This window comes from Nerophis lumbriciformis, linkage group LG27 (genome assembly GCF_033978685.3).
Source record: "Nerophis lumbriciformis linkage group LG27, RoL_Nlum_v2.1, whole genome shotgun sequence".
Lineage (NCBI taxonomy): Eukaryota > Metazoa > Chordata > Actinopteri > Syngnathiformes > Syngnathidae > Nerophis > Nerophis lumbriciformis.
Window position 1 is genome coordinate 29,630,760 of NC_084574.2, and position 22,808 is coordinate 29,653,567.

The window sequence follows — 22,808 nt, forward strand, 5'->3', positions numbered from 1 at the left end:
GTAAGGGCCTGGCCTACTAACGGTTTTCTGTATAAAAACATTATAAACACGTGCAAACCTAATTGCACACGCAAAACGGATTTACTAAACGTATGCGCAAAATGCGTCTCTTATAGTAAATGAGCAAAATAGTATGACGTGGATTATATAGCGCTTTTTTTCTAGTGACTCAAAGAGCTTTACATAGTGAAACCCATTATCTAAGTTACATTTAAACCAGTGTGGGTGGCACTGGGAGCAGGTGGGCAAAGTGTATTGCTGCAGGACACAACGGCAGTGACTAGTATGGCAGAAGCGGGGATTCAACCTGCAACCCCCAAGTTTCGGGCACGGCCACTCTACCAACCGACACATATCGTCCATTCAGCAATGACATTTTATAATTCTATAGCTGCTGGATGACTTAAGGGGCTGATTAAAACAAATGTAATACATTTGTTTGAGTGTCTGCAGGTACTTTTGGTGGTGTTTGTTTTCATATGAAAGCTATAATATTATAATGTAGCTCGGAGCTCCTATATGAAAAACAAAATCTTGCAATATGAATTTACTTGCGTCGGGATCATTTCAGGCGCACCATCACAACACTGCAGCCCCTCCCAGAGCACAACCTAGTGCTAAAAATAGTGTCTGCTGTCTAGATTGCGTTTCTATGCTACAGAAAAGATGGTGCAAAATACAGATGTGTGCTGCTTGTTCAACAACACTGCAAAGCAGCACAGGTGTGGAGGGAAATGAGTGCTTCCATGGTGACATCCGGGAGTTCACGCAAAATCCTCATTTAAATAGGACAGTGTGCACCACTTTTTCACTTGTTATTAATTGTACATGCAGTTTTTAGTAGATCCCCCGTAACACGCCCACTAATAGTAATCGCAGTTCTATAGTTTGTACACGCTATTTAGAAATTGTTATTTGGATCTTACTAGATCAGGCGCTAAGGCCATACTGCTTAGTCATTTAGGAGGTATTTATTAGATTAAGGGTGTCCTCGTTGCCCCAAAATGTCTCTGTCAAACACGAGAAAATTGAACGTAACCCTTTTGAATACTTTTTACCTCTGTTTCTTACGGTTTGTTGAGTTAGCTCCTTGAGTTAGCTCTTTTCAACTAATTTGAAGTGTTTTTTTACCAGAGGATTATTTGTGATTTGTACGTAGTCATAGGCTGCTGCCCCTGCGACCCGACCTCGGATAAGCGGAAGAAGATGGATGGATGGATGGACGTATTCAGAATGTGCCTGTTCTATTTTTGGCCAAAGTAAAATAAAGAAAACAACCTGAAGTTGTCTTTGTTTTTAAGTTATCATGCCATGATTTTACCATTCCGGCCCACTTGGGAATAGATTTTCCTCCATGCGGCCCCTATGCTAAAATTAGTTTGACATCCCTGTATTAGATGAAGATGATGCTGTCTTGGCAGAGAAAGAAGCTTTTCAAAAAAAGAGTGAACATTAAGCAGGAAGAAGAAAATTTACTGACTGTAATTAAAGTCGGTCAGTTCCCGTTTCTTCGGCCCTTTGCCAAAGCTCCTGTTGCGAGACCAGGAAAAAAACATGCCCTTTCTCCGGTCCCCTGAATCATCCCGGCTGTCATCATTCAAAGATCGGCCTGACTTGCTGCGTTTGTCCTCCTGCAAAACCCAAACAGGAAAAAAGGAAATGAGTCGAGAGCGGATTTAAAGTCGTTTTGATATAGCGCAGTGCTTACCTTCTTGGGTGTGGACAAGTTGGAGCGGTCTGAGCCTGTGGTGCTGTGTTTGGAGGTGGGACTGCTGGGGATGTGGTAAGGGTCAGGCAGGGGCCGGCCCTCCACCTCTGCTAACATACATTCTTGGTAAAGCAGAGACTTGAGGAAGCGTGTGTAGCTGTCGAACTTCATCAGGTTGAAGATCTAAAAAGGGAAAGAGTAAAGAACGTCTGGGTAATAAAAGGAAAGAGAAGGAGGAACAACAAACCATCCATAGAACATTGATAAGGGAAAACCCAGATAAAAGGGTCATAGAATTAGATAAAAAGAAGCATCAACTAAAAAAATAAGACATTTATTGAGATTGTGTTTCGCCTCAGAAGCCATTTAAAGAAAAAGGAGTACTTATCTCCACCTTGAACATAATGGGTGATGAAAGCTTATGTAGTTTGTTGGTTGGTCTGTGAGCAGGACTACACAAAGAAGAATTTATTTTTAAGTTTTGTTAGTTTAGTCCAGTGTTTTTCAACCTTTTTTGAGCCAAGGCACATTTTTTGCGTTGAGAAAATCCGGAGGCACACCACCAGCAGACATTAAAAAAACGAGTTGACAGTAAAGAGTCGTTGTCGCAATTGTTGGATATGACTTTAAAGCATGACCAAGCATGCATCAATTTAGCTCTTGTCTCAAAGTAGGTGTACTGTCACCTGTCACATCACCCCCTGACTTATTTGGACTTTTTTGCTGTTTTCCTGTGTGTAGTGTAGTTGTTGTCTTGCGCTCCTATTTTGGTGGCTTTTTCTCTTTTTTTTGGTATTTTCCTGTAGCAGTTTCATGTCTTCCTTTGAGCGATATTTCCCGCATCTACTTTGTTTTAGCAATTAAGAATATTTCAGTGTTTTTTTATCCTTCTTTGTGGGGACATTGTTGATTGTCATGTCATGTTCGGATGTACATTGTGGACGCCGTCTTTGCTCCACAGTAAGTCTTTGCTGTCGTCCAGCATTCTGTTTTTGTTTACTTTGTAGCCAGTTCAGTTTTAGTTTTGTTCTGCATAGCCTTCCCTAAACTTCAATGCCTTTTCTTAGGGGCACTCACCTTTTGTTTTTTTTTGGTTTAAGCATTAGATACCTTTTTACCTGCACGCTGCCTCCCGCTGTTTCCGACATCTACAAAGCAATTAACTACCGGCTGCCACCTACTGATATGGAAGAGTATTACACGGTTACTCTGCCGATCTCTAGACAGCAACGACACTCAACAACAACACATAATTTGCAGACTATAATTACTGGTTTGCAAAAAATATTTTTAACCCAAATAGGTGAAATTAGATCATCTCCCCCGGCACACCAGACTGTATCTCAAGGCACACTGGTGTGCCGCGGCACAGCGGTTGAAAAACACTGGTTTAGTCCATTTGAACTAGGGCCGAATGGAGAACTTACCCAAAAGATATGTTGGAATGAAAAACGTTGCCTGTCTCATAGTCACTTTGCAACAATGCCACAACATGACTTCATCACACTAGTTAGATGGGCATGTTTAGGGTTTGGAATAGTAAATTACTTTATTTATATGGCGCTATTCTTGCATCAATGTAGTTTAAAGTGCTTTTACAATGTCACCTCATTCCCACCTCATTCATTATGACTTTTACTTAACTCACACAACACAACATCAGTGGGGGTTCAGTATCTTGCTGGTAATGCAACAACCTTCATATTGAGAAATGACCACTTTACCACTAAAGCTGGCACTAGGGCTGCAATGATTAATCGATTATGAAGAATGAATGATTAGAGAAAATATTCGATGTATAAAAATAAATATATAAAATCCAGAACACATTGAGTGCCCGGAGGGTGTGTGGGTGCCATGATTTGTGTGGCGGAAAACAGCGAAAAGCGTTTTTATTTTATTTTATTATCAATGCACACATGTTAAAAGTGAAATTTTAATATTGATTATGTGCATTTATGAGACAAAAGGTTATGGCAAGAAGTATTTTCCCTAAAATACAAATTGAGGCAATAAAGTCTGTCTTATCCCAGTGATTCTCAAACTGTCGTTTGCAGGCTCCATCTAGTCAATCAATCAATCAATCAAACTTTATTTATAAAGCGCTTTTCATACATACAATAAATGCAACGCTAAGTGCTTTACAATGTTAAAAACAATACCCCGGTGACCCATATCCCCCATTTTCACACACGTATGCACGGACACAGATACCAAACACACACACACACACACGCACACACACACACACACACACACACACACACACACACACACACACACACAACATACACACACATGCAACTATATGGACAAATGATTGCATGGCTGAGTACAGAGGAGACATGTGAGTAAACACTATCACAGGAGCCATCTGCACCAGGAGGTCATCAGACCATGGCCACCAGGACCCTGACACAAAAGTGCCCCCATGGCCAGTAAAATTATATTAATATACAGTAAATAAATAATAAATAAATAAAATCTTGCATAACTAATAGGATAAAAAGTAAAAAAAGTAATGGTAGTACAAAGTAGTGGTACGCCAAAGAATAACTTAATTAAAATACAGTGTTTTAGTTTTCTATATTCAAACACAGTGTTACTGTTCAAACTGTGTGATAATACAGTGGCCTAAAATATTAAATATACATAAATATAAAACCTGTTTTTTCTGAGGTGGTACTTGGTGAAAAAAGTTTGATATCCACTGTCTTATGTGATTACTCCATTAATCGAACAAAAAAATCAATAGATTACACGATTACTAAAATAATCTATAGCTGTAGCCCTAGCGGGAAAGGTTGACCCCAGCAAGCAGGCTCAAGTCCCAGTCTGCTGACCCCTCCAGATGTGAACCCAAACTCTGTATCATAATAAACAGTAGTAAGCAGACTAAAAAACTAAGGGCTTGATTTACGAAGATCCAAAATAGCGCTCGCAAAATGGTGATGAGTGTTGATAAATTACATTGCACGTGCTAAATCAATTAGGAGTTCAAGTACCTCGGAGTCTTCCTCACGAGTGAGGGAAGAGTGGATCGTGAGATCGACAGGCGGATCGGTGCGGCATCTTCAGTAATGTGGACGCTGTATCGATCCGTTGTGGTGAAGAAGGAGCTGAGCCGGAAGGCAAAGCTCTCAATTTACCGGTCGATCCACGTTCCCATCCTCACCTATGGTCATGAGCTTTGGGTTATGACCGAAAGGACAAGATCACGGGTACAAGCGGCCGAAATGAGTTTCCTCCGCCGGGTGGCGGGGCTCTTCCTTAGAGATAGGGTGAGAAGCTCTGTCATCCGGGAGGAGCTCAGAGTAAAGCCGCTGCTCCTCCACATCGAGAGGAGCCAGATGAGGTGGTTTGGGCATCTGGTCAGGATGCCACCCGAACGCCTCCCTAGGGAGGTGTTTGGGGCACGTCCGATTGGTAGGAGGCCACGGGGAAGACCCAGGACACATTGGGAAGACTATGTCTCCCGGCTGGCCTGGGAACACCTTGAGATCCCCCGGGAGGAGCTGGACGAAGTGGCTGGGGAGAGGGAAGTCTGGGCTTCTCTGCTTAGGCTGCTGCCCCCGTGACCCAACCTCGGATAAGCGGAAGAAAATGGATGGATGGATGGATAAATCATTATATTTGCATCTTTTCCTGCCAGTATTGTGGCCGTTTTGATGAAAAGAAAAAGAAAATGTGTTATACTTGTATAGCGCTTTTCTACCTTTTTTTAAGGAACTCAAAGCGCTTTGACACTATTTCCACATTCACACACTGATGGTGGGAGCTGCCATGCAAGGCGCTAACCAGGACCCATCAGGAGCAAGGGTGAAGTGTCTTGCTCAAGGACACAACGGACGTGACTTGGATGGTAGAAGGTGGGGATTGAACCAGTAACCCTCAGATTGCTGGCACGGCCACTCTCCCAACTTCGCCACGCCGTCCCTACAGAGGAGCCCGGGTCCCACACATAAAGTACAGGCCAAAAGTTTGGACACACCTTCTCATTCAATGCATTTTCTTTATTTTCATGACTATTTACATTGTAGATTGTCACTGAAGGCATCAAAACTATGAATGAACACATGTGGAGTTATGTACTTAACAAAAAAAGGTGAAATAACTGAAAACATGTTTTATATTCTAGTTCTTCAAAATAGCCACGATGAGCTTCAAGAGGTAGTCACCTGAAATGGTTTTCACTTCACAGGTGTCATAGTTTTGATGCCTTCAGTGACAATCTACAATGTAAATAGTCATGAAAATAAAGAAAGCGCATCGAATGAGAAGGTGTCTCCAAATTTTTGGCCTGTACTGTACATCATACTTTTTATTAGAAAGAAGGTGTTACTTTTGGCCTGTACTGTATATTAACACTTAAGTAATAATCTTACTCTAGATTTTAACCGTATTCAATAATTATATCTAACCTACATACAGTTTACAACCTTGTCAAATTATATTAAACCATGTGTTAATCACAAAGATTGTTATTTATTAAACACCTAAACTTTAGGCTTAGGTCAAGCTGATTAGAAAAATAAGTACCAACCAAATATACTTTATAAGAGGGGACTCATACATAACTGACAAAAAATAAATTAACATCCTATTATGTTGTGCTAAAATAAATAAACTAAAATAATAATGAATGTTTCTTAACGAAACTGTCAGTAAAATTTAAGTACAAATAAAAAAATACAGCGTCACCAATTTAGTAAACATTTTTGTGCTTAAGAAACTTCTGTTTGACTTTAGCTCCAGACTTCTTTTTTTTTTGGAGATTGTCCTTACTGCCACAAGTGGTGGAAAAGTGTATTACAACTAAGTACCGCTACGGCCTTTAGGGACCACAGCTGAGAAACAGATATCTTTTGGCGGCCCTCTACGGGACCCTATGGTTAAGAAACACTGTTTTGAAGATACCCTGTGGGTTTTTTATTTTTTGACTTGAAAAATATAACTTTGAGCCAGTTGCAAACAACCCCTTTACTATTACTTCTCTGTGAGCGCTTTGAGTATCTAACAATAGAAAAGCGTGATATAAAATCTAATCCATTATTATTATTATTATTTATTAAAAACTATATTACTTTGGTTTAGTTTGTAATAGTTACTACTAATTTAATAAAGTACAGAGACCGCCGACAGTGACAGTGTTACACTTGATTTGTTTTTCACCTGCCCTGAAGTCACTGAGCATCGAGCTAAAATGCTCAGGCAAAGTTTGGTTGTCTTTCACCTCAAAATATGCTTACAAGTGCTTGAAATCTTGCATGTGGGTTTAAATAGCAGACAACATTTTGTGAATCAAAGATACTTTTTTGGTCAAATGTGAAAATACTGTAAAATATTGTAATTTGTTTGTATTGCTGCTGTGATAATTACTATTTATTTCTTCTATTCTCTTATTTCTTTAATATTTATGAATTTATTAATCAGTTATCATTTTATTAATATTACTAAAGTAATTAAATTACTACTCTGTTCACCTTAAACGCCACAAAATGCCATAAAAAAATAAAAAGGCATTATTTTTAGACAAACTTTGTGAGTTTTTCTTTTTTAAGTATTTTTTTTTTAATGTATCCTCACTGCTCCCTTCAATGTGTTCTTAATATAGTAAATATCCCAAGAGACCCACCTGTAACTGTTGCTCCTTGAACATGTTTGGTCGCGGGGCGTTGAGGATGTCGTCAGCGAGCTGAGCTTGACTGTCTATGTTGACCGGAGTGGTGGCTTTACTTGACAAGAAGCTATTATAGATTTCCCGGGCTCGCTGAGACAACTGGAAAAAATACAGAAAACCAAAATAACACCTAATATATATCGCTTAAAGGGCATTTGTGGCAACAAAATATATGCACGTTATGTACTGTACCTGTTTCTTGTCATTTTCCGGGACGTGGCTGAAGAACTCACATGCCTGCCAGAACAGAATATTCTCCTCACTGAATTCTTTCTTTAGGAATTCCTGCAGCAACAAATGTGGAAGAATAAAACTAATGTGCATAAAGGTTCGGGATTATTAAGAAAAATGGATTCTGGGTCAGTTTTTATTGGGTCTTTAAATGTCCTAGTAAAATGTTATTATCGTGCAAAAACACATGTTCTCAGCAAAGAGCATTCATTCATATCTGGTGTGTTATTTGTCGTTAGTTAATGTACATTTTATGTCAATGTTAGGGCATTAAATAATTTGATTCATGACGTTTTAGCCACGGCAGGGAACAACATTTTTAAAATGGGTCTTGAAACCAAAGTTCGGACATTGTGAAGAGAAGAAAAATTAACAACCAAAAAAAAAGCAACAAAAGAGCCTATTGTAAATGTAACGTTATGACGTGTAAGAATAGAACAATACTGTACATAGAGTAGGTACAGTATAACAGTCAGAAATAGGGGATCAACAGGTCTACAATCTAAACATGGCTAATTGTTGGACACCAACATGCAATAAATGGACAAATGTATTGGGACCAGAATTAAGAGACTTCACACCTCAAGTCCCTTAAAAACAGTTAATTCTGTCATTACTTTTATGGAAACTATTCAGTTTTCCATGTAAAGAGTACTACAGTAGTACCTAAACTTACGAGTTCAATTGCTCCTATGACAGAGCTCTTAACTCAAATCAACGTCTCCTGTTGATCTGAATCCCAATTAATTTATTGATGCTTGCCCCTCCCCTAAAACATCCAAATCTTAACATGCAACAAACTTTTGGATAAAAAATATTTTATGCAAACAACACAATATAATATAGTACTAACAACTGCAGTAATGTTATGAAGTATTGTAATAATAATGTACAGCATTTACCCTGGGGAGTGGATGTCTATGGTATCTCCTTATGGCTACTTCTCTGTCACACACCATCAGCAGCTTTACCATATTTTCATGGATAAATGTCTGCCGCTTATTTATTATTTAACATTCTTAGCTGGTGTTAGACTCATTTTGCTTCAGTATGACGCAGACTAGCTGTGATACGCTCCATCTGCTTCACTAAGTCAGCTATTCAATGAATATCATCCACTTCTTCTTGAAAGTTTGTAAAATACTTGTTTCCAGTACTCTTACAAAGTTGGAAGCATATAATGGTACATCCTTGACTGGTCACAAGTTAATCACAAGGCACATATAAATAAACAACCATTCACACTCACATGTATGATTATGGATAATTTACAGTCTCCAATTAGCCTAACATGCATGTTTTTGGAGTATGGGAAGAAGCTGGTGTACCCAGAAAAAACGTATGCAACCACGTGAAGAAAATGCGAACTCCACACAGAAATGTCCAAACAAAGATTTAAACCAGGGGTCCCCAAACTACGGCCCGCGGAGCGTCCAAAATCCGTCCCACGGGAAGTCCCAAGTTAAAAAAATAAAAAAATAAAAAAATGTATATTTATATTTTTGTATTTTTTTTTTTTAATCTGTCTTTTCTAATCCATTTTCTACCGCTTGTTACTCTCGGTGTCTCCTAGCCGCTCAGGCTAATCATATTGTCTAAAAATGCATTTTACAATCGATAACGTGACATCATCGCGCTCCGAAATATATATATATATATATATATATATATATACAGTGCTGGAGCGGAATTTACGTTAGGTCAGGAAAAATCACAGAGGCTATTTTATCCCTACAATCCTTCCCTGCTCTTTAGGGGATTTTATTATATTATAAAATCCCTTGAAGAAACAGGCTTTTAGGGATGAAATAGCCTCTGTGTATTTTCCTGACCTAACGTATTTATATATATATATATATATATATATATATATATATATATATATATATATATATATATATACACAGTATATATATATATATACACATATACAGTATATATATATATATACACATATATATATATATATATACACATATATATATATATATATATATATATATATATATATATATATATATATATATATATATATATATACACACACACATATACATACATATATACACATATATATATATATATACATATATATCCGACCAGATCTTTTAATAACCTAATGCGGCCCCCGAGTCAAAAAGTTTGGGGACCCCTGATTTAAACCCTCAATCTCTAAACTGTGAGGCCAACATTCTCTAATTTGTGAGAGTACAGGAAAGACCAGGTCCATTCTATTCTACATTCCATGGTATACTCCACTAACAATGACATTAATCCCAAATGTAAACAATATGCACGCAAACAATCAGGTTCAGTGACAGTATGTTACCGAGAAGTAGCGCACTCCCACGGGGTCCTGCAGCAGCCTCTCGAAGCAAACAGCCCAGCTTGCCACTCTCCTCTCAGTGTGGCGCCGGTGACTCTGGACACTGGGGAGGCTGGCATTGCTGTTCAGACTGTTGTCACTGCTGCAGCCCTGCAGCTCCACGTTGTTCAGTTCTGCATACACATACACACACATGCTGTGATGGTGGCCTTATTTAAGGATGTAACCATTACCAGCAGCTTTGCTTTTTTGGCTGCAACATTAAGGTAATACAATACAAGTACAAAACCCAAAAACAGTGAAGTTGGCACGATGTGTAATTCGTAAATAAAAACAGAATAAATGATTTGCAACTCCTTTTCAACTAATATTCAATTGAATAGACTACAAAGACAAGATATTTAACGTTCGGACTGAGAAACTTTATTTTTTTTTTGCAAATATTTATTAACTTAGAATTGAATGGCTTGTTGGCACAGGGGCATTTTTACCACTGTGTTACATGGCCTTTCCTTTTAACAACACTTAGTAAACGTTTGGGAACTGAGGAGACCAATTTTTGAAGCTTTTCAGGTGGAATTCTTTCCGATTCTTGCTTGATTTACAGCTTAAGTTGTTCAACAGTCCGTGGGTCTCCGTTGTGGTATTTTAGGCTTCATAATGCGCCACACATTTTCAATTAGAGACAGGCCTGGACTACAGACAGGCCAGTCTAGTACCCGCACTCTTTTACTACGAAGCCACACTGTTGTAACACGCAGCTTGGCATTGTCTAGCTGAAATAAGCAGGGGCGTCCATGATAACGTTGCTTGGATGGCAACATACAGTGTGTTGCTCCAAAACTTGCATGTACCTTTCAGCATTAATGGTGCCTTCACAGACGAGCACTATTGCACCCCCATACCATCACAGAATCACAGATGCTGGCTTTTGAACTTTGCGCCTATAACAATCCCGATGTTTCTTTTCCTCTTTGTTCCGGAGTACACAACGTCCACAGTTTCCAAAAACAATTTGAAATGTGGACTCGTCAGACCACAGAACACTTTTCCACTTTGCATCAGTCCATCTTAGATGAGCTCTGGCCCAGCATAGCTGGCGGCGTTTGTGAGTGTTGTTGATAAATGGCATTCGCTTTGCATAGTAGAGTTTTAACGTGCACTTACAGATGTAGCGAATAACTGTAGTTACTGACAGTGGTTTTCTGAAGTGTTCCTGAGCCCGTGTGGTGATATCCTTTACACACTGATATCGCTTTTTGATGCAGTACCGCTTGAGGGATCGAAGGTTCGTAATATCATCGCTTACGTGCAGTGATTTCTCCAGATTCTCTGAGCCTTTTGATGATATTACGGAATGTAGATGGTGAAATACCTAAATTCCTTGCAATAGCTCATTGAGAAATGTTGTTCTTAAACTGTTCGACAATTTACTCACGCATTTGTTCACAAAGTGGTGACCCTCGCCCCATCCTTGTTTGTGAATGACTGAGCATTTCATGGAAGCTGCCTTTATACCCAATCATGGCACCCACCTCTTCCCAATTAGCTTGTTCACCTCTGGGATGTTCCAAATAATTGTTTGATGAGCATTCCTCAACTTTCTATGTCTTTTTTGTCACTTGTGCTAGGTTTTTTGAAAAATGTTGCAGGCATCAAATTCCAAATTAGCTAATGTTTGCAAAAAAAACAAAAAAAACAACGTTTTCCAGTTCGAACGTTAAAAAGTGTCTTGTCTTTGCAGTCTATTCAATTGAATATACGTTGAAAAGGATTTGCTAATCATTGTATTCTGTTTTTATTTAAGATTTACAGAACATGCCAACTTCACTGGTTTTGGGGTTTTTATAACCCATTATTATTATTATTATTATTATTATTATTATTAGATACATACTTTCTAGTGGACAGTGAACAGTATGTTGGGGAGAATGGAGTTGGTAGTCACTAGGGGTAGGCACCTTTTAAAAGGGGACCTACAATGATAATAATCTATATTTAACACGCTTCCTTCTGGTTTAGATCAGGGGTCATCAACGGTTTACAGTCCAAGGACCCCCAAACTGAAGGAGAGACAGAGCGGGGACCCGCTTCTACTAATATGTCCTGTATAAAATGTTGTTTTAAATAAAAACTGTTCTAAATGTACCTTGTTATTGTGCAATAAAAAGATATTAAAATATTACAGTATGACACGGCTAATAGCTGACGGACAACTAGCGTGCTAATCGCTAGTTGGCAACTAGGGCTGCTAATTGCTTGCTGGAAACTAGCACGGTAATCACAAGCTGGTCACTAGGTTGCTGATCGCCAACTGACAGCAAGGTGGCAACTTGTCTGTGTTATGATGTAAATGAGGTGTGGTTGTATTGTATGTGTCATTGAAAGGGCATTTGACTTTTCTTAATGTGATTACATGCTATAGTATAATTTTAATGTTATCATTTTATTGCATGATTTTTGTATGTCTTTAATTTAGGTAGCCAGGGACTGCAGATGGAAATGAGCTATTTAGCTATAATCTGGTGCAGAACATATCTGTCTTTGATCTTAATGTCTCTGTGCATTGTCCCTTCAAATAAAGACTAAACTAATCTCTAACTAGCAACTAGTATGCTAATCACTAGCTGGCAACTAGTACGTTAATTGTGAGCTGGCCGCTGGTGTGCTAATCGCCAGCTGGCAGCTGGAGAAATATATTTTTAAAAAGTCAAATCAACAAAAAATGTCACAACCCACCCTGCAGAACCTGTGCAGACCCCTAGGGGTCACGAACCCCCTTTGAAGACCTCTGGTCTAGATTTAAATGTGCTGGATATGCTTTGCGCAAATTTTGCTCCACAATCACATTTATATCCCGTTTTCTGAGTCTGTCTGCAAGATTGCATTCCCAGATTGCAAATGAAACCACGTCCAATTCTCTTCGAATCAGAATTACAATGTACATTTTGAAAATACACACCGTTTAAATATATATCTTGAAGTTGAACACCACAACTAAGTTTGTTTTAGTCACAGTTAGTTGAAAATAAACTTCATAAACAATATATAAATTTGCGGTCACACCATTAGGTACACTTCCCTACTCTCTGATCGATACAGAGCCTCATCAAAAAGCCAGCATATATTTCACTGCATGTCACACGTCTGTGATAGTGTCATGCCACCACTACATAAAAATAATACATTATCCAATCTTTTCTTGTGTTTCTTCAAAACAAGTTGTAATGTTGCAAACGCGCCATTTTTTTCTTTGCAGTTTAGCGGCTAATATAGCTTATACTGTTGTGGACAAATAAACACGGAAGTATTTATTCTATAGACATCAGAGCAGGCCCCGAGAGCATGAAACGATAAGGAATAACATTGGGAGATCCAGGCTTCGGCACAACAGAGCAGAGCAGAGAGAAATGCACTTGAAATGTCCACATTAGTTCATTTGCCAATATGTGATTTCACAAATACGTCAAAACACAGCTTTCAAAAGGCATCCAAAACTACGTGCAAGCTTACGCTCAAATGCATGAACCTTATGATTTGACGCTTTGGCATTGTTTAAGGCAGTGGTTCTTAACCTGGGTTCGATCGAACCCTAGGGGTTCGGTAAGTCGGGCTCAGGGGTTCGGCGGAGGTCAAGACACACCCGACTCATCGTGTAAATAAAAACTTCTCCCAATCGGCGTATTACGGGTACGGCAACAGCAGAAGTCAGACTGATTTGCAGGTGTGTAATTTGTTGTGAGTTTATGCACTCTGTTGGTTTTGTTCTTTGAACAAGGTGATGTTCATGCACGGTTCATTTTGTGCACCAGTAAAAAAACATGGTAACACTTTAGTATGGGGAATATATTCACCATTAATTAGTTGCTTATTAACATGCAAATTAGTAACATATTAACTCTTAACTAGTCATTATTAAGTCCTTATTAATGCCGTATTCGGCATGGCCTTATTATAACCCTAACCAGCTAACCCTGAACCTAACCAAATAACTGTCAATTAAGTCTTTATTACTTAGAATATGTTCCCCTAGTGTACAAAAAACTATAAATTAAATCTTTGTTACTTAGAATATGTTCCCCATACTTAAGTGTTATCAAAAACATATAAGTTTGTCTTGAATTTGAAAAAAACCCATAATTTTAATTTTCATTAAAGAAGGGTTCGGTGAATGCACATATGAAACTGGTGGGGTTCGATACCTCCAACAAGGTTAAGAACCACTGGTTTAATGCAAGTATCTATCATTGTAACAACCAAGTCAGAAAAGAAGAAAATCATTATAGGTCCTCTTAACATTTGAACCGGTACCAAACTATACCAGTACTAAAAGGTAAACATTTTTGGTACTTTTGTGTGTGGTAATCAATGTGTGATTATTGAAATATTGTTTTGACGATGATCAATACGCACTAGAGTAAAGCTTGTGACAACCAGCATCCTTCTCCCCTATAAACAATGTTGTAGAGTGTTGAACAAATGCAGTGTGTTTCTTTAACTCACTGTGCTATGTAAGTGTTCCAAATAGATGAGCAGCACATTTTTCTGTGCTTAGATAAGTAATCAAATTCAAACCCTTCGTATTTGTCCTTTAAGTTCAACTAATTTACTCAACACGAGAAGGGAGGGCGAAAAGAAACAGAAGTCGGGATAAAGTGAACGTGGCCTTTTGACTTAGACTCAGACTTAGACAAACTTTATTGATCCACAAGGGAAATTGTTCCACACAGTAGCTCAGTTACAAAGGATGGAAAGGGTAAGGATGGAAAGGATAATGCAGGAATAAAGTAGACTAATAATGTACCATAGAAGCAATATAAAATATAACATATATGTAATATTTACATATTATATATACAGTATATAGTATATACTGATGTTTTATATTATATTTTTATATAATATATACAATATATAACAAATCCCAAATACCGTGTACAATATTACAGTATATGCAATAGCTGCAGCAATAAAATAAAAGGGCAGCATAAAATAGAGAGTAGATCCAGCAGAAAATATACATTATAAACAAAGAGAGGTAGCTAACATAGAAGCGGTCAAGCGATAGACAGATATCATCTATTGCTGTATGGCGAGTGATTATACAGCTGGATGGAGTGCGGAATGAAGGAGTTCTTGAATCGCACAGCCATTGTATCTAGAGATGTCCGATAATATCGAACTGCCGATATTATCGGCCAATAAATGCTTTAAAATGTAATATCGAACATTATCGGTATCGGTTTCAAAATTATCGGTATCGGTTTCAAAAAGTAAAATGTATGACTTTTTAAAACGCCGCTGTGTACACGGAAGTGGGGAGAAGTACAGAGCGCCAATAAACCTTAAAGGCACTGCCTTTGCGTGCCGGCCCAATCACATAATATCTATGGCTTTTCACACACACAAGTGAATGCCAAGCAAAATTGGTCAACAGCTATACAGGTCACACTGAGGGTGGCCGTATAAACAACTTTAACACTGTTACAAATATGTGCCACACTGTGAACCCACACCAAACAAGAAAGACAAACACATTTCGATAGAACATCCGCACCGTAACACAACATAAACACAACAGAACAAATACCCAGAACCCCTTGCAGCACTAACTCTTCCGGGACGCTACAATAAACACCACCCGGTACCCTCTACTCCCCCCCGACCTCAACCCCGCCCACCTCAACCTCCTCATGCTCTCTCAGGGAGAGCATGTCCCAAATTCCAAGCGGCTGTTTTGAGGCATGTTAAAAAGAATAATGCATGTTGGCATTTTTTTCCATAACTTGAATTGATTTATTTTGGAAAACCTTGTTACATTGTTTAATGCATTCAGCGGGGCATCACAACAAAATTAGGCATAATAATGTGTTAATTCCACGACTGTATATATCGATATCGGTTGATATCGGAATCGGTAATTAAGAGTTGGACAATATCAGAATATCGGATTTCGGCAAAAAAGCCATTATCGGACATCTCTAATTGTATCAATTCCTTGGAATAGCTTGCCATCGTAAAAAGTCTATGAATGAACAAGAAGATTAAAATTCTTCCAAAACTAGACCGCGTGTTTGAAGGGTGACTATTTCTATTTAATTTTTTCTCCCCTTTTACCAATATCTGCACTATGTACTGATTCTTCACTAAAGTCAACCACTTGACTGCAAAACTGTAGCAAAATATTGTTCAGAACCGGTTCCCATTGTATCAATTCCTTGGAATCCCTTGCCTTTTAGTCAAACGGTATATCTCTTATCTAATCTTTCCGGGTGGGAATGACGTCACTACGTAGCGTGACGTAGATCTGATGCAGTGATGTCAGATCTAAAAATGGCAGAGAACAGCGCAACAAACGCCCTTAAATTGACTACATTTTACAAGAAAAGATTGCAACAGCGCTACTTGTAATCATTTTAAGGCTGCTATTTCATCAAGAGGACATATGAGTAATATGCTGAAACATTTGAACACGCAACATGCAACAATTATAAATGAAAGTCGCGTTTTTAGCCACTCCTATCTAATCCCAGCAGCAGTAACGCGAGCACGTCATCTAAATACAAGAGGTACTAACTAACTCTTCCTATCATGTTAGCGCTATTATTTGTTTATATGAAATAAATGCCTTCTCGTTTAGATGAGCATGACGAGAGACAGATTCTGACTGCCTCCGAGGCAGGCAGTACTCGCCCCAGTTCACGTCTGCTGCTAGACAAATGTCACCGAGCAGCGACTAAGTTTGTGGTCAAAAGCTTGCATTTTCGGTAACTGAATGTTTAATTGTAGTCAGAGAAAAGTTGCATGTTTTCCTGCAACCAGATGTTCCCTCAGTCATTAGAATATGGTGTAAAAGTCCATTCATGTCAGCATTTAACTTCAAATGTGAAACTAATCTGTGATATTAACTCATTACATGCAAAGTGAGATATGTCAAGCCTTTGTGTGTTATAATTTTGATCATCATGGCATACAGTTTTAAAACCTTTCATTTTTTGAGATTTTCAATTCAAAGCCATATTCATCAAAATTATAACCAATAAAGTTTGCATGTAATAAGTTAATATCACATGTTACTAAATATTACAATATTGTGTAATTTGCACATGATTCAATTCTACAGACGAATAATAATTTCTTATATTTATTTACAAATGTATTTATTTTTTCTTCTATGCTACATATGTGCCTTTTGAGACCTCACTGTAGGCTTTGCAAGGTCATGTTACCTCTAAACCAGTGGTCCCCAACCACCGGGCCGCGGACCGAACCCGAATGTTACCGGGCCGCACAAGAAAAAAAAAAAAAAATTGTTTTTTAAATTATTTTTTTTATTAAATCAACATAAAAAACACAAAATATACATTATATATCAACATAGATCAATACAGTCTGCAGGTATACAGTCCGTAAGCACACATGATTGTATTTCTTTATGAAAAAATAAAAAATAAATAAATAAATAAAAATACCAACCGAACCACCCCTCACCCACACCCCCACCCGCCACCCTCCTCCGGTCCGTGGGACAAGTTTTCAAGCGTTGACCGGTCCGCAGCTACAAAAAGGTTGGGGACCACTGCTCTAAACTAAACAAACTTGATGCTAATCCACCATTTTTTCTCTTTTTTTTTTTCCAAATGAGAATCGATAAGAGAACCGTTAAGGAACTGAATTGTTAAGCAGAATCGAAAGGGGAATTGGAACCAGAAAAATCTTATTAATTCCCATCCCTAGTAATGAGTATATATCAACCAGTCATACCAAAGACTATAAAAATGGGACCCATTACCTCCCTGCTTGGCACTTGGCATCAAGGGTTGGAATTGGGGGTTAAATCACCAAAAATGATTACCGGGCGCGGCACCACTGTTGCCCACTGCTCCCCTCACCTCCCAGGGGGTGAACAAGGGGATGGATGGGTCAAATGCAGAGGACAAATTTCACCACACCTAGTGTGTGTGTGACAATCATTGGTACTTTAACTTTAACTTAACTTAACAAAGACACCTTTTTTACCTTTTTGTCTACTATACATGGAGTCAATATGAAAAGTCGTTTGACTGTAGTAATAGAGTGCAAATTAAATACAACCTTATACATGTCAGCCTGGCTATCATTTCAATGCCAGTTTCTACACCAGGGGTCCCCAAACTATGGCCTGCGGCCGAATACGGCCCGCCAGTGTCCAAAATCTGACCCGCAGAAAGTCCCAAGTTAAAAAAAAATTGTTTTTAATTTTTTAATTTTTTTTAAAAAATCTGTCCTTTCTAATCTATTTTCTACTTGCTTGTTACTGTCTAAAAATGCATTTTCCCATTGATAACATGACATCATCGTGCTCGCACATGACATCATCGTGCTCGCACATGACATCATCGTGCAAGTGCGCGCTCGTTCAGTCAATTAGTGCGCAAGGAATATATACAGCACGGCCCCCGGCCAAATTGATTTAACCCAATGCGGCCTCCGAGTCAAAAAGTTTGGGGACTCTTGGTCTACACAATTAACAGTGTCCTATGCAGTTTTGTGTAACAAGTACAATTGTTTTTCGAAATCTTTAACTCTGACAAAAGAAATATATTTAAAACAAATGTCCACTGCAGAGGATGCAGGTTCTCAGGACTTTGAATTAGACGTACAGTGTATAGTATTAGTATATAGTATAGTAATAGACATGTTTACTATAAAAAGGTTACTGTGGAACCTACATTTACATAAAAAAATATGCATATTTTATAAATCTGCAACGTTTCATTCACCCATTGTGTGCCTGCAGCACAGCCTTTTTGTGCCAGGCATCACATCCATTGTGGGCGGGCTGATTGATCTTTATGCTCATTCACTCAGCAAAGTAGCATTGTCCTTAGCTACTGAGCTAATTGCTACCTTGTGTGCTTTTTAAGTGTTTTTTTTTAACCTTGTTACAGCGTTTTTCTAGTTTCTAGCTCAATTCAAGTCCAAAGAAAGCAATGGACAAGCGATGTGTGTTTTGAAACATTCCGGAAGTAATCACAACGTTGTCGCGTTGCCTCCCACTCCCCCTTTCTTCAGCTGCACAGCAATTAAATAAACCAACAAGGTAAAAGTAGATTTTTTTGTATTATTATTCCTAATCATTGTAGCGACCCGGCTTTTTAAGTTAAGGAGTTTTATGATTTCAAACTGTGAGTGCACCAAAGGGCAAGTGATTTTATAAATAAAATGTACTTACTTACTTACAGTGTAAAGTATGTTGGCATGGTGGCGGTCTATCAGGACAGTTCAGATGGTTGTATTTTTTTTTGTATTTTGGCTTTGTTATTAAATATTTAGCTGATCCATTTTCCCCTTGTTATGTTTGTTTGATCTACAGTAGTGTATATCAATTTATAGTGTTCAAAGTGTACAAACGTTCACTAAAATATACTTTTATCGAGGCTGGACCACGTTATTCATGTTCACATTTATGGAAGAATTTGCTTCAATATTTAAACTTTTCTATTTATGAACTTTTTTCAGAACTAATAAATCGAGGTTTCACTGTATATCAATTGAGGATAGGAAATAAACAGTATGCTTGCTGAAGTGACATAATGATGAGCAAAGTCAGAATGCAATGACACATTAAGAAAAGGAAGGAATGACATCACTGGCTCACGCCCAATTATATGTTTTTTGCAAACCGATTCACTTTTTGGTTTGCGCAATTAGTTCAGTGTAAAATGTGTAATCATCATTCCTTTCAGATTAGCAATAGTTTCTTCACTTCTTCTAATAAACCAATTTTACTCATTTCACCCCCACTATGTTTACAAACTAAAATTGTATACTTTTGAGTGTGTGGCTTAGGTGGCACAATAATATTGAAGACACAAAAAAGGTCACTGCAAACACAAAATTGGGTTAAAGGGGTCATATAATGATAGTGCTCTACATATAAAACACCTGTGGTCTACATTCTTTGGTCAAAATTTGCAGACCATATTCAAGCCACTTTCTGGTGCGCCTTTGACTATGTCTTCTCCCCGTCAACCATGTAGTTTTTAGTGCTAATATATGGAGTCTACTGACAGATAAAATACACCCTACTTTTTGTTAAAAATGGTAACAGCGGGGGATGCATGTGCATGTACGACAGGATAGAGAAAATTGAAGAACTTAGTGACTGCAGCTTTTGACTACAACTGAAAAAAAAGTGGTGGATTTTTTTTTACCTATATATGGAAATATCTGCTGACATCACAAATGGATGGATGGGTTACAGGTCAGGGATTAATCCAAACGGCTTGTTTGGAGGAAGTATAAAAGAAGGCAAGATTGTATTTTTTGTTTTTTAAATACCTATGCTAGGGTTGTACGGTATACCGGTATTAGTATAGTTCCACTATACTAATGAATCATATTCTGTACTATACCGCCTCTGAAAAGTACCGGTCCGCGGTTTGTTTACTTACTTACTAATAAAAGACAAGTTGTCTTGTATGTTCACTATTTCATTTAAGGAAAAACTTGCAATAAGAAACATATGTTTAACGTACCCTAAGATTTTTTGTTAAAATAAAGCCAATAATGCAATTTTTCATGGTCCTCTTTATTTAGAAAAGTACCGAAAAGTATCAAAATAATTTGGTACCAGTACCAAAATATTGGTATCGGGACAACACTAATCTACGCCATTCCTTTATGGTTTAATTTCAAAATTTCGATTCCACATACACAAAAACAGGTACCAATAGTTGGTTTGCATAATAAGTTCCCTTTAAAAGATTCAATTTGGAGATGTCTGTAGCTTACTAAGTCACAAGATTGTACATTTTCACGATAACAACTTGCACATTTGTCACCATCAGAATCACCTAATGAGTGAATGATCTTGGTCAGTGGTGCCCGTGACACATTTGCTCCCGGGCCGCACTGAAACATTAAACAATTCATAAACGACCGCATTTTCTCCCGACTTAACATTCGCCTGTCCCACTAGACTAGTTTTTCTCAAATAGTGGGGCGGGCCCCCCAGGGAACACAGTGCAGTGGCGGAGGCGGCGTATGTGACCCCAAGGAACACGCTTTATCAGTATCATACAGTATGATGTTTCCAAACTCCGCTTTGAAAAGCTGTGCACAACAAAATATGCTCATTGTTGCCATTAATCCAGACTTTGCCTTTATGATTAAAAAAAAAATCAGCACAAATTATTTCATTCATTTTTGTTTTGTAGTTTAAAGTGTAGTGTTTGTAGTTTTATATATTGTGCTCCTGAGTTAATGTTGCTGATCTATTTGAATATAATATTACTCATTAAGTTTTTTTTTTTATTTGTCTGTATCAAGTTGGACAAAAAATGTTTATAGTTTAAATAAGGATTTAATTTTGGGGGGAATTTCAGGCAAATTGGTGCATTTTAAATTGACTAAAAACAACGTTAAAGTTATTCTGTGTTATAAGTTGATCTATTTTTCTTTCTTTTTTGTTTCATTTTAAGTTAATAAGGATACAATGTTATGCAGAGGTGTACTTATAACAACTTTATAGACAAATCCTATTATTTATAGTCGCGGCAGAGAGGTGCACAATATGTTTTGTTCTTCCTAGTAGGGGCGTAACAATAAATAATTGAGAAGCACTGCACTAGACACACCAATAAGCTTGTTTATTGAAGTATAATAAAACCCCTGAAAGGACGTCGTCATAATAATAATAATACATTTCACTTGTATTGCACATAACACTTCGGTTATATTTGTTATTATCTTTATTACACAGGACAATTCACATTTATGAACATATTTAAAATGTAAATGTGCCAGAGTTAAAGGCTAATTTCCATCTGCAGTATCGGCAGGTTGATGGTATATACAACAAGGTCCATAAAAAGTTATGTAGACAGCACCATACATAAACGGTACAATAAAATGCACAGACTCAGGTATAATAATACAAATGAAACAATATGGATACCCTTATAAAACAGTAAGTTGCTGCATGACCTCAGCTCAGGACAGATCAAGAATAAAGTCACAATAGAAGTTAATCTGCATACATGTTATAATGCTAAAGTGCAAGCTTGCTAAATTGTTGCATACATTAAGTGTGCTGAAGAAAGAAAATACACATCTCCCTTGGTTTAGTAAGTTAATGTGTTGGTATTATTGCACATAACCCTATTGCACCAGTAGTTAGCATCAACAGATGTGCTTATGCATTAAAATTTCCCCCAAAAAACATAGATAAGTGTATCTATGTATGAAATATTGCATAACAATTGACTACATCAATTTTAGAAATCCATAGAAAGCCATTAAAATCAATTGGAACTCATGGCAAGTATATCTGGTTTTATTATGCAGTATATCTATGCTCTTGTTCAGCAGACAATGGCGTGGAGCATCGCAGAAGCCACCACAGTGTATCTGGGTGTTGAAATTATGTGTTTTTGTTTAGTTTTTTGTCTATGCATGGTGCAATCGTATGTGCAAAATAAGTATTATTTATTGCTCTTTTTTTGTTTTTTGTTGTTTTACTTTTGTAGCTGTATGTGGAAATGACAACGCTGCAGTGGCAGCTGGTTGCATCACCTCTGTGCTCGTTTAATGCCTTTTATATTATTTGTCTTCTTTGATGTCTCCCTCTTATTTTCACATGTTTTTTTTACCTTATTTTTCGTGGACTTTTGTATCTGCACTACAACCACAGAACTGAGATAAATAAAGTATATCCCATCCTATCAAATAAACCCACAAGCTAGCCAAAATAAGTAAAAAAAATAAAAATAAAAATAAAAGTATTTGGAGAGCTTTTTGGCAAAGGAAAAAAGCTCAGACCTCCCACTAATTAATCCAGCGTTGAGGATAGTTGTATTTTTCATGCACTTATTTTCGCT

The 22,808-nt window shown here is 37.7% G+C and overlaps 1 protein-coding gene across 4 annotated transcripts in view; it reads right to left on the bottom strand.

Moving 5' to 3' along the window:
- The window catches only part of rgs12b (regulator of G protein signaling 12b), a 137,566-nt gene that overhangs the window by 25,537 nt on the left and 89,221 nt on the right, over positions 1–22,808 (bottom strand). For all 4 annotated transcript variants that reach the window (XM_061988201.2, XM_061988200.2, XM_061988202.1 and 1 more), the window contains exons 7-11: positions 9,949–10,118; positions 7,581–7,673; positions 7,344–7,487; positions 1,709–1,891; positions 1,481–1,631 (exon numbers count right to left, since the gene is read on the bottom strand). In XM_061988201.2, coding sequence (XP_061844185.1) covers positions 1,481–1,631; positions 1,709–1,891; positions 7,344–7,487; positions 7,581–7,673; positions 9,949–10,118 — 741 coding nt within the window. The remainder of the gene's footprint in view (positions 1–1,480; positions 1,632–1,708; positions 1,892–7,343; positions 7,488–7,580; positions 7,674–9,948; positions 10,119–22,808) is intronic.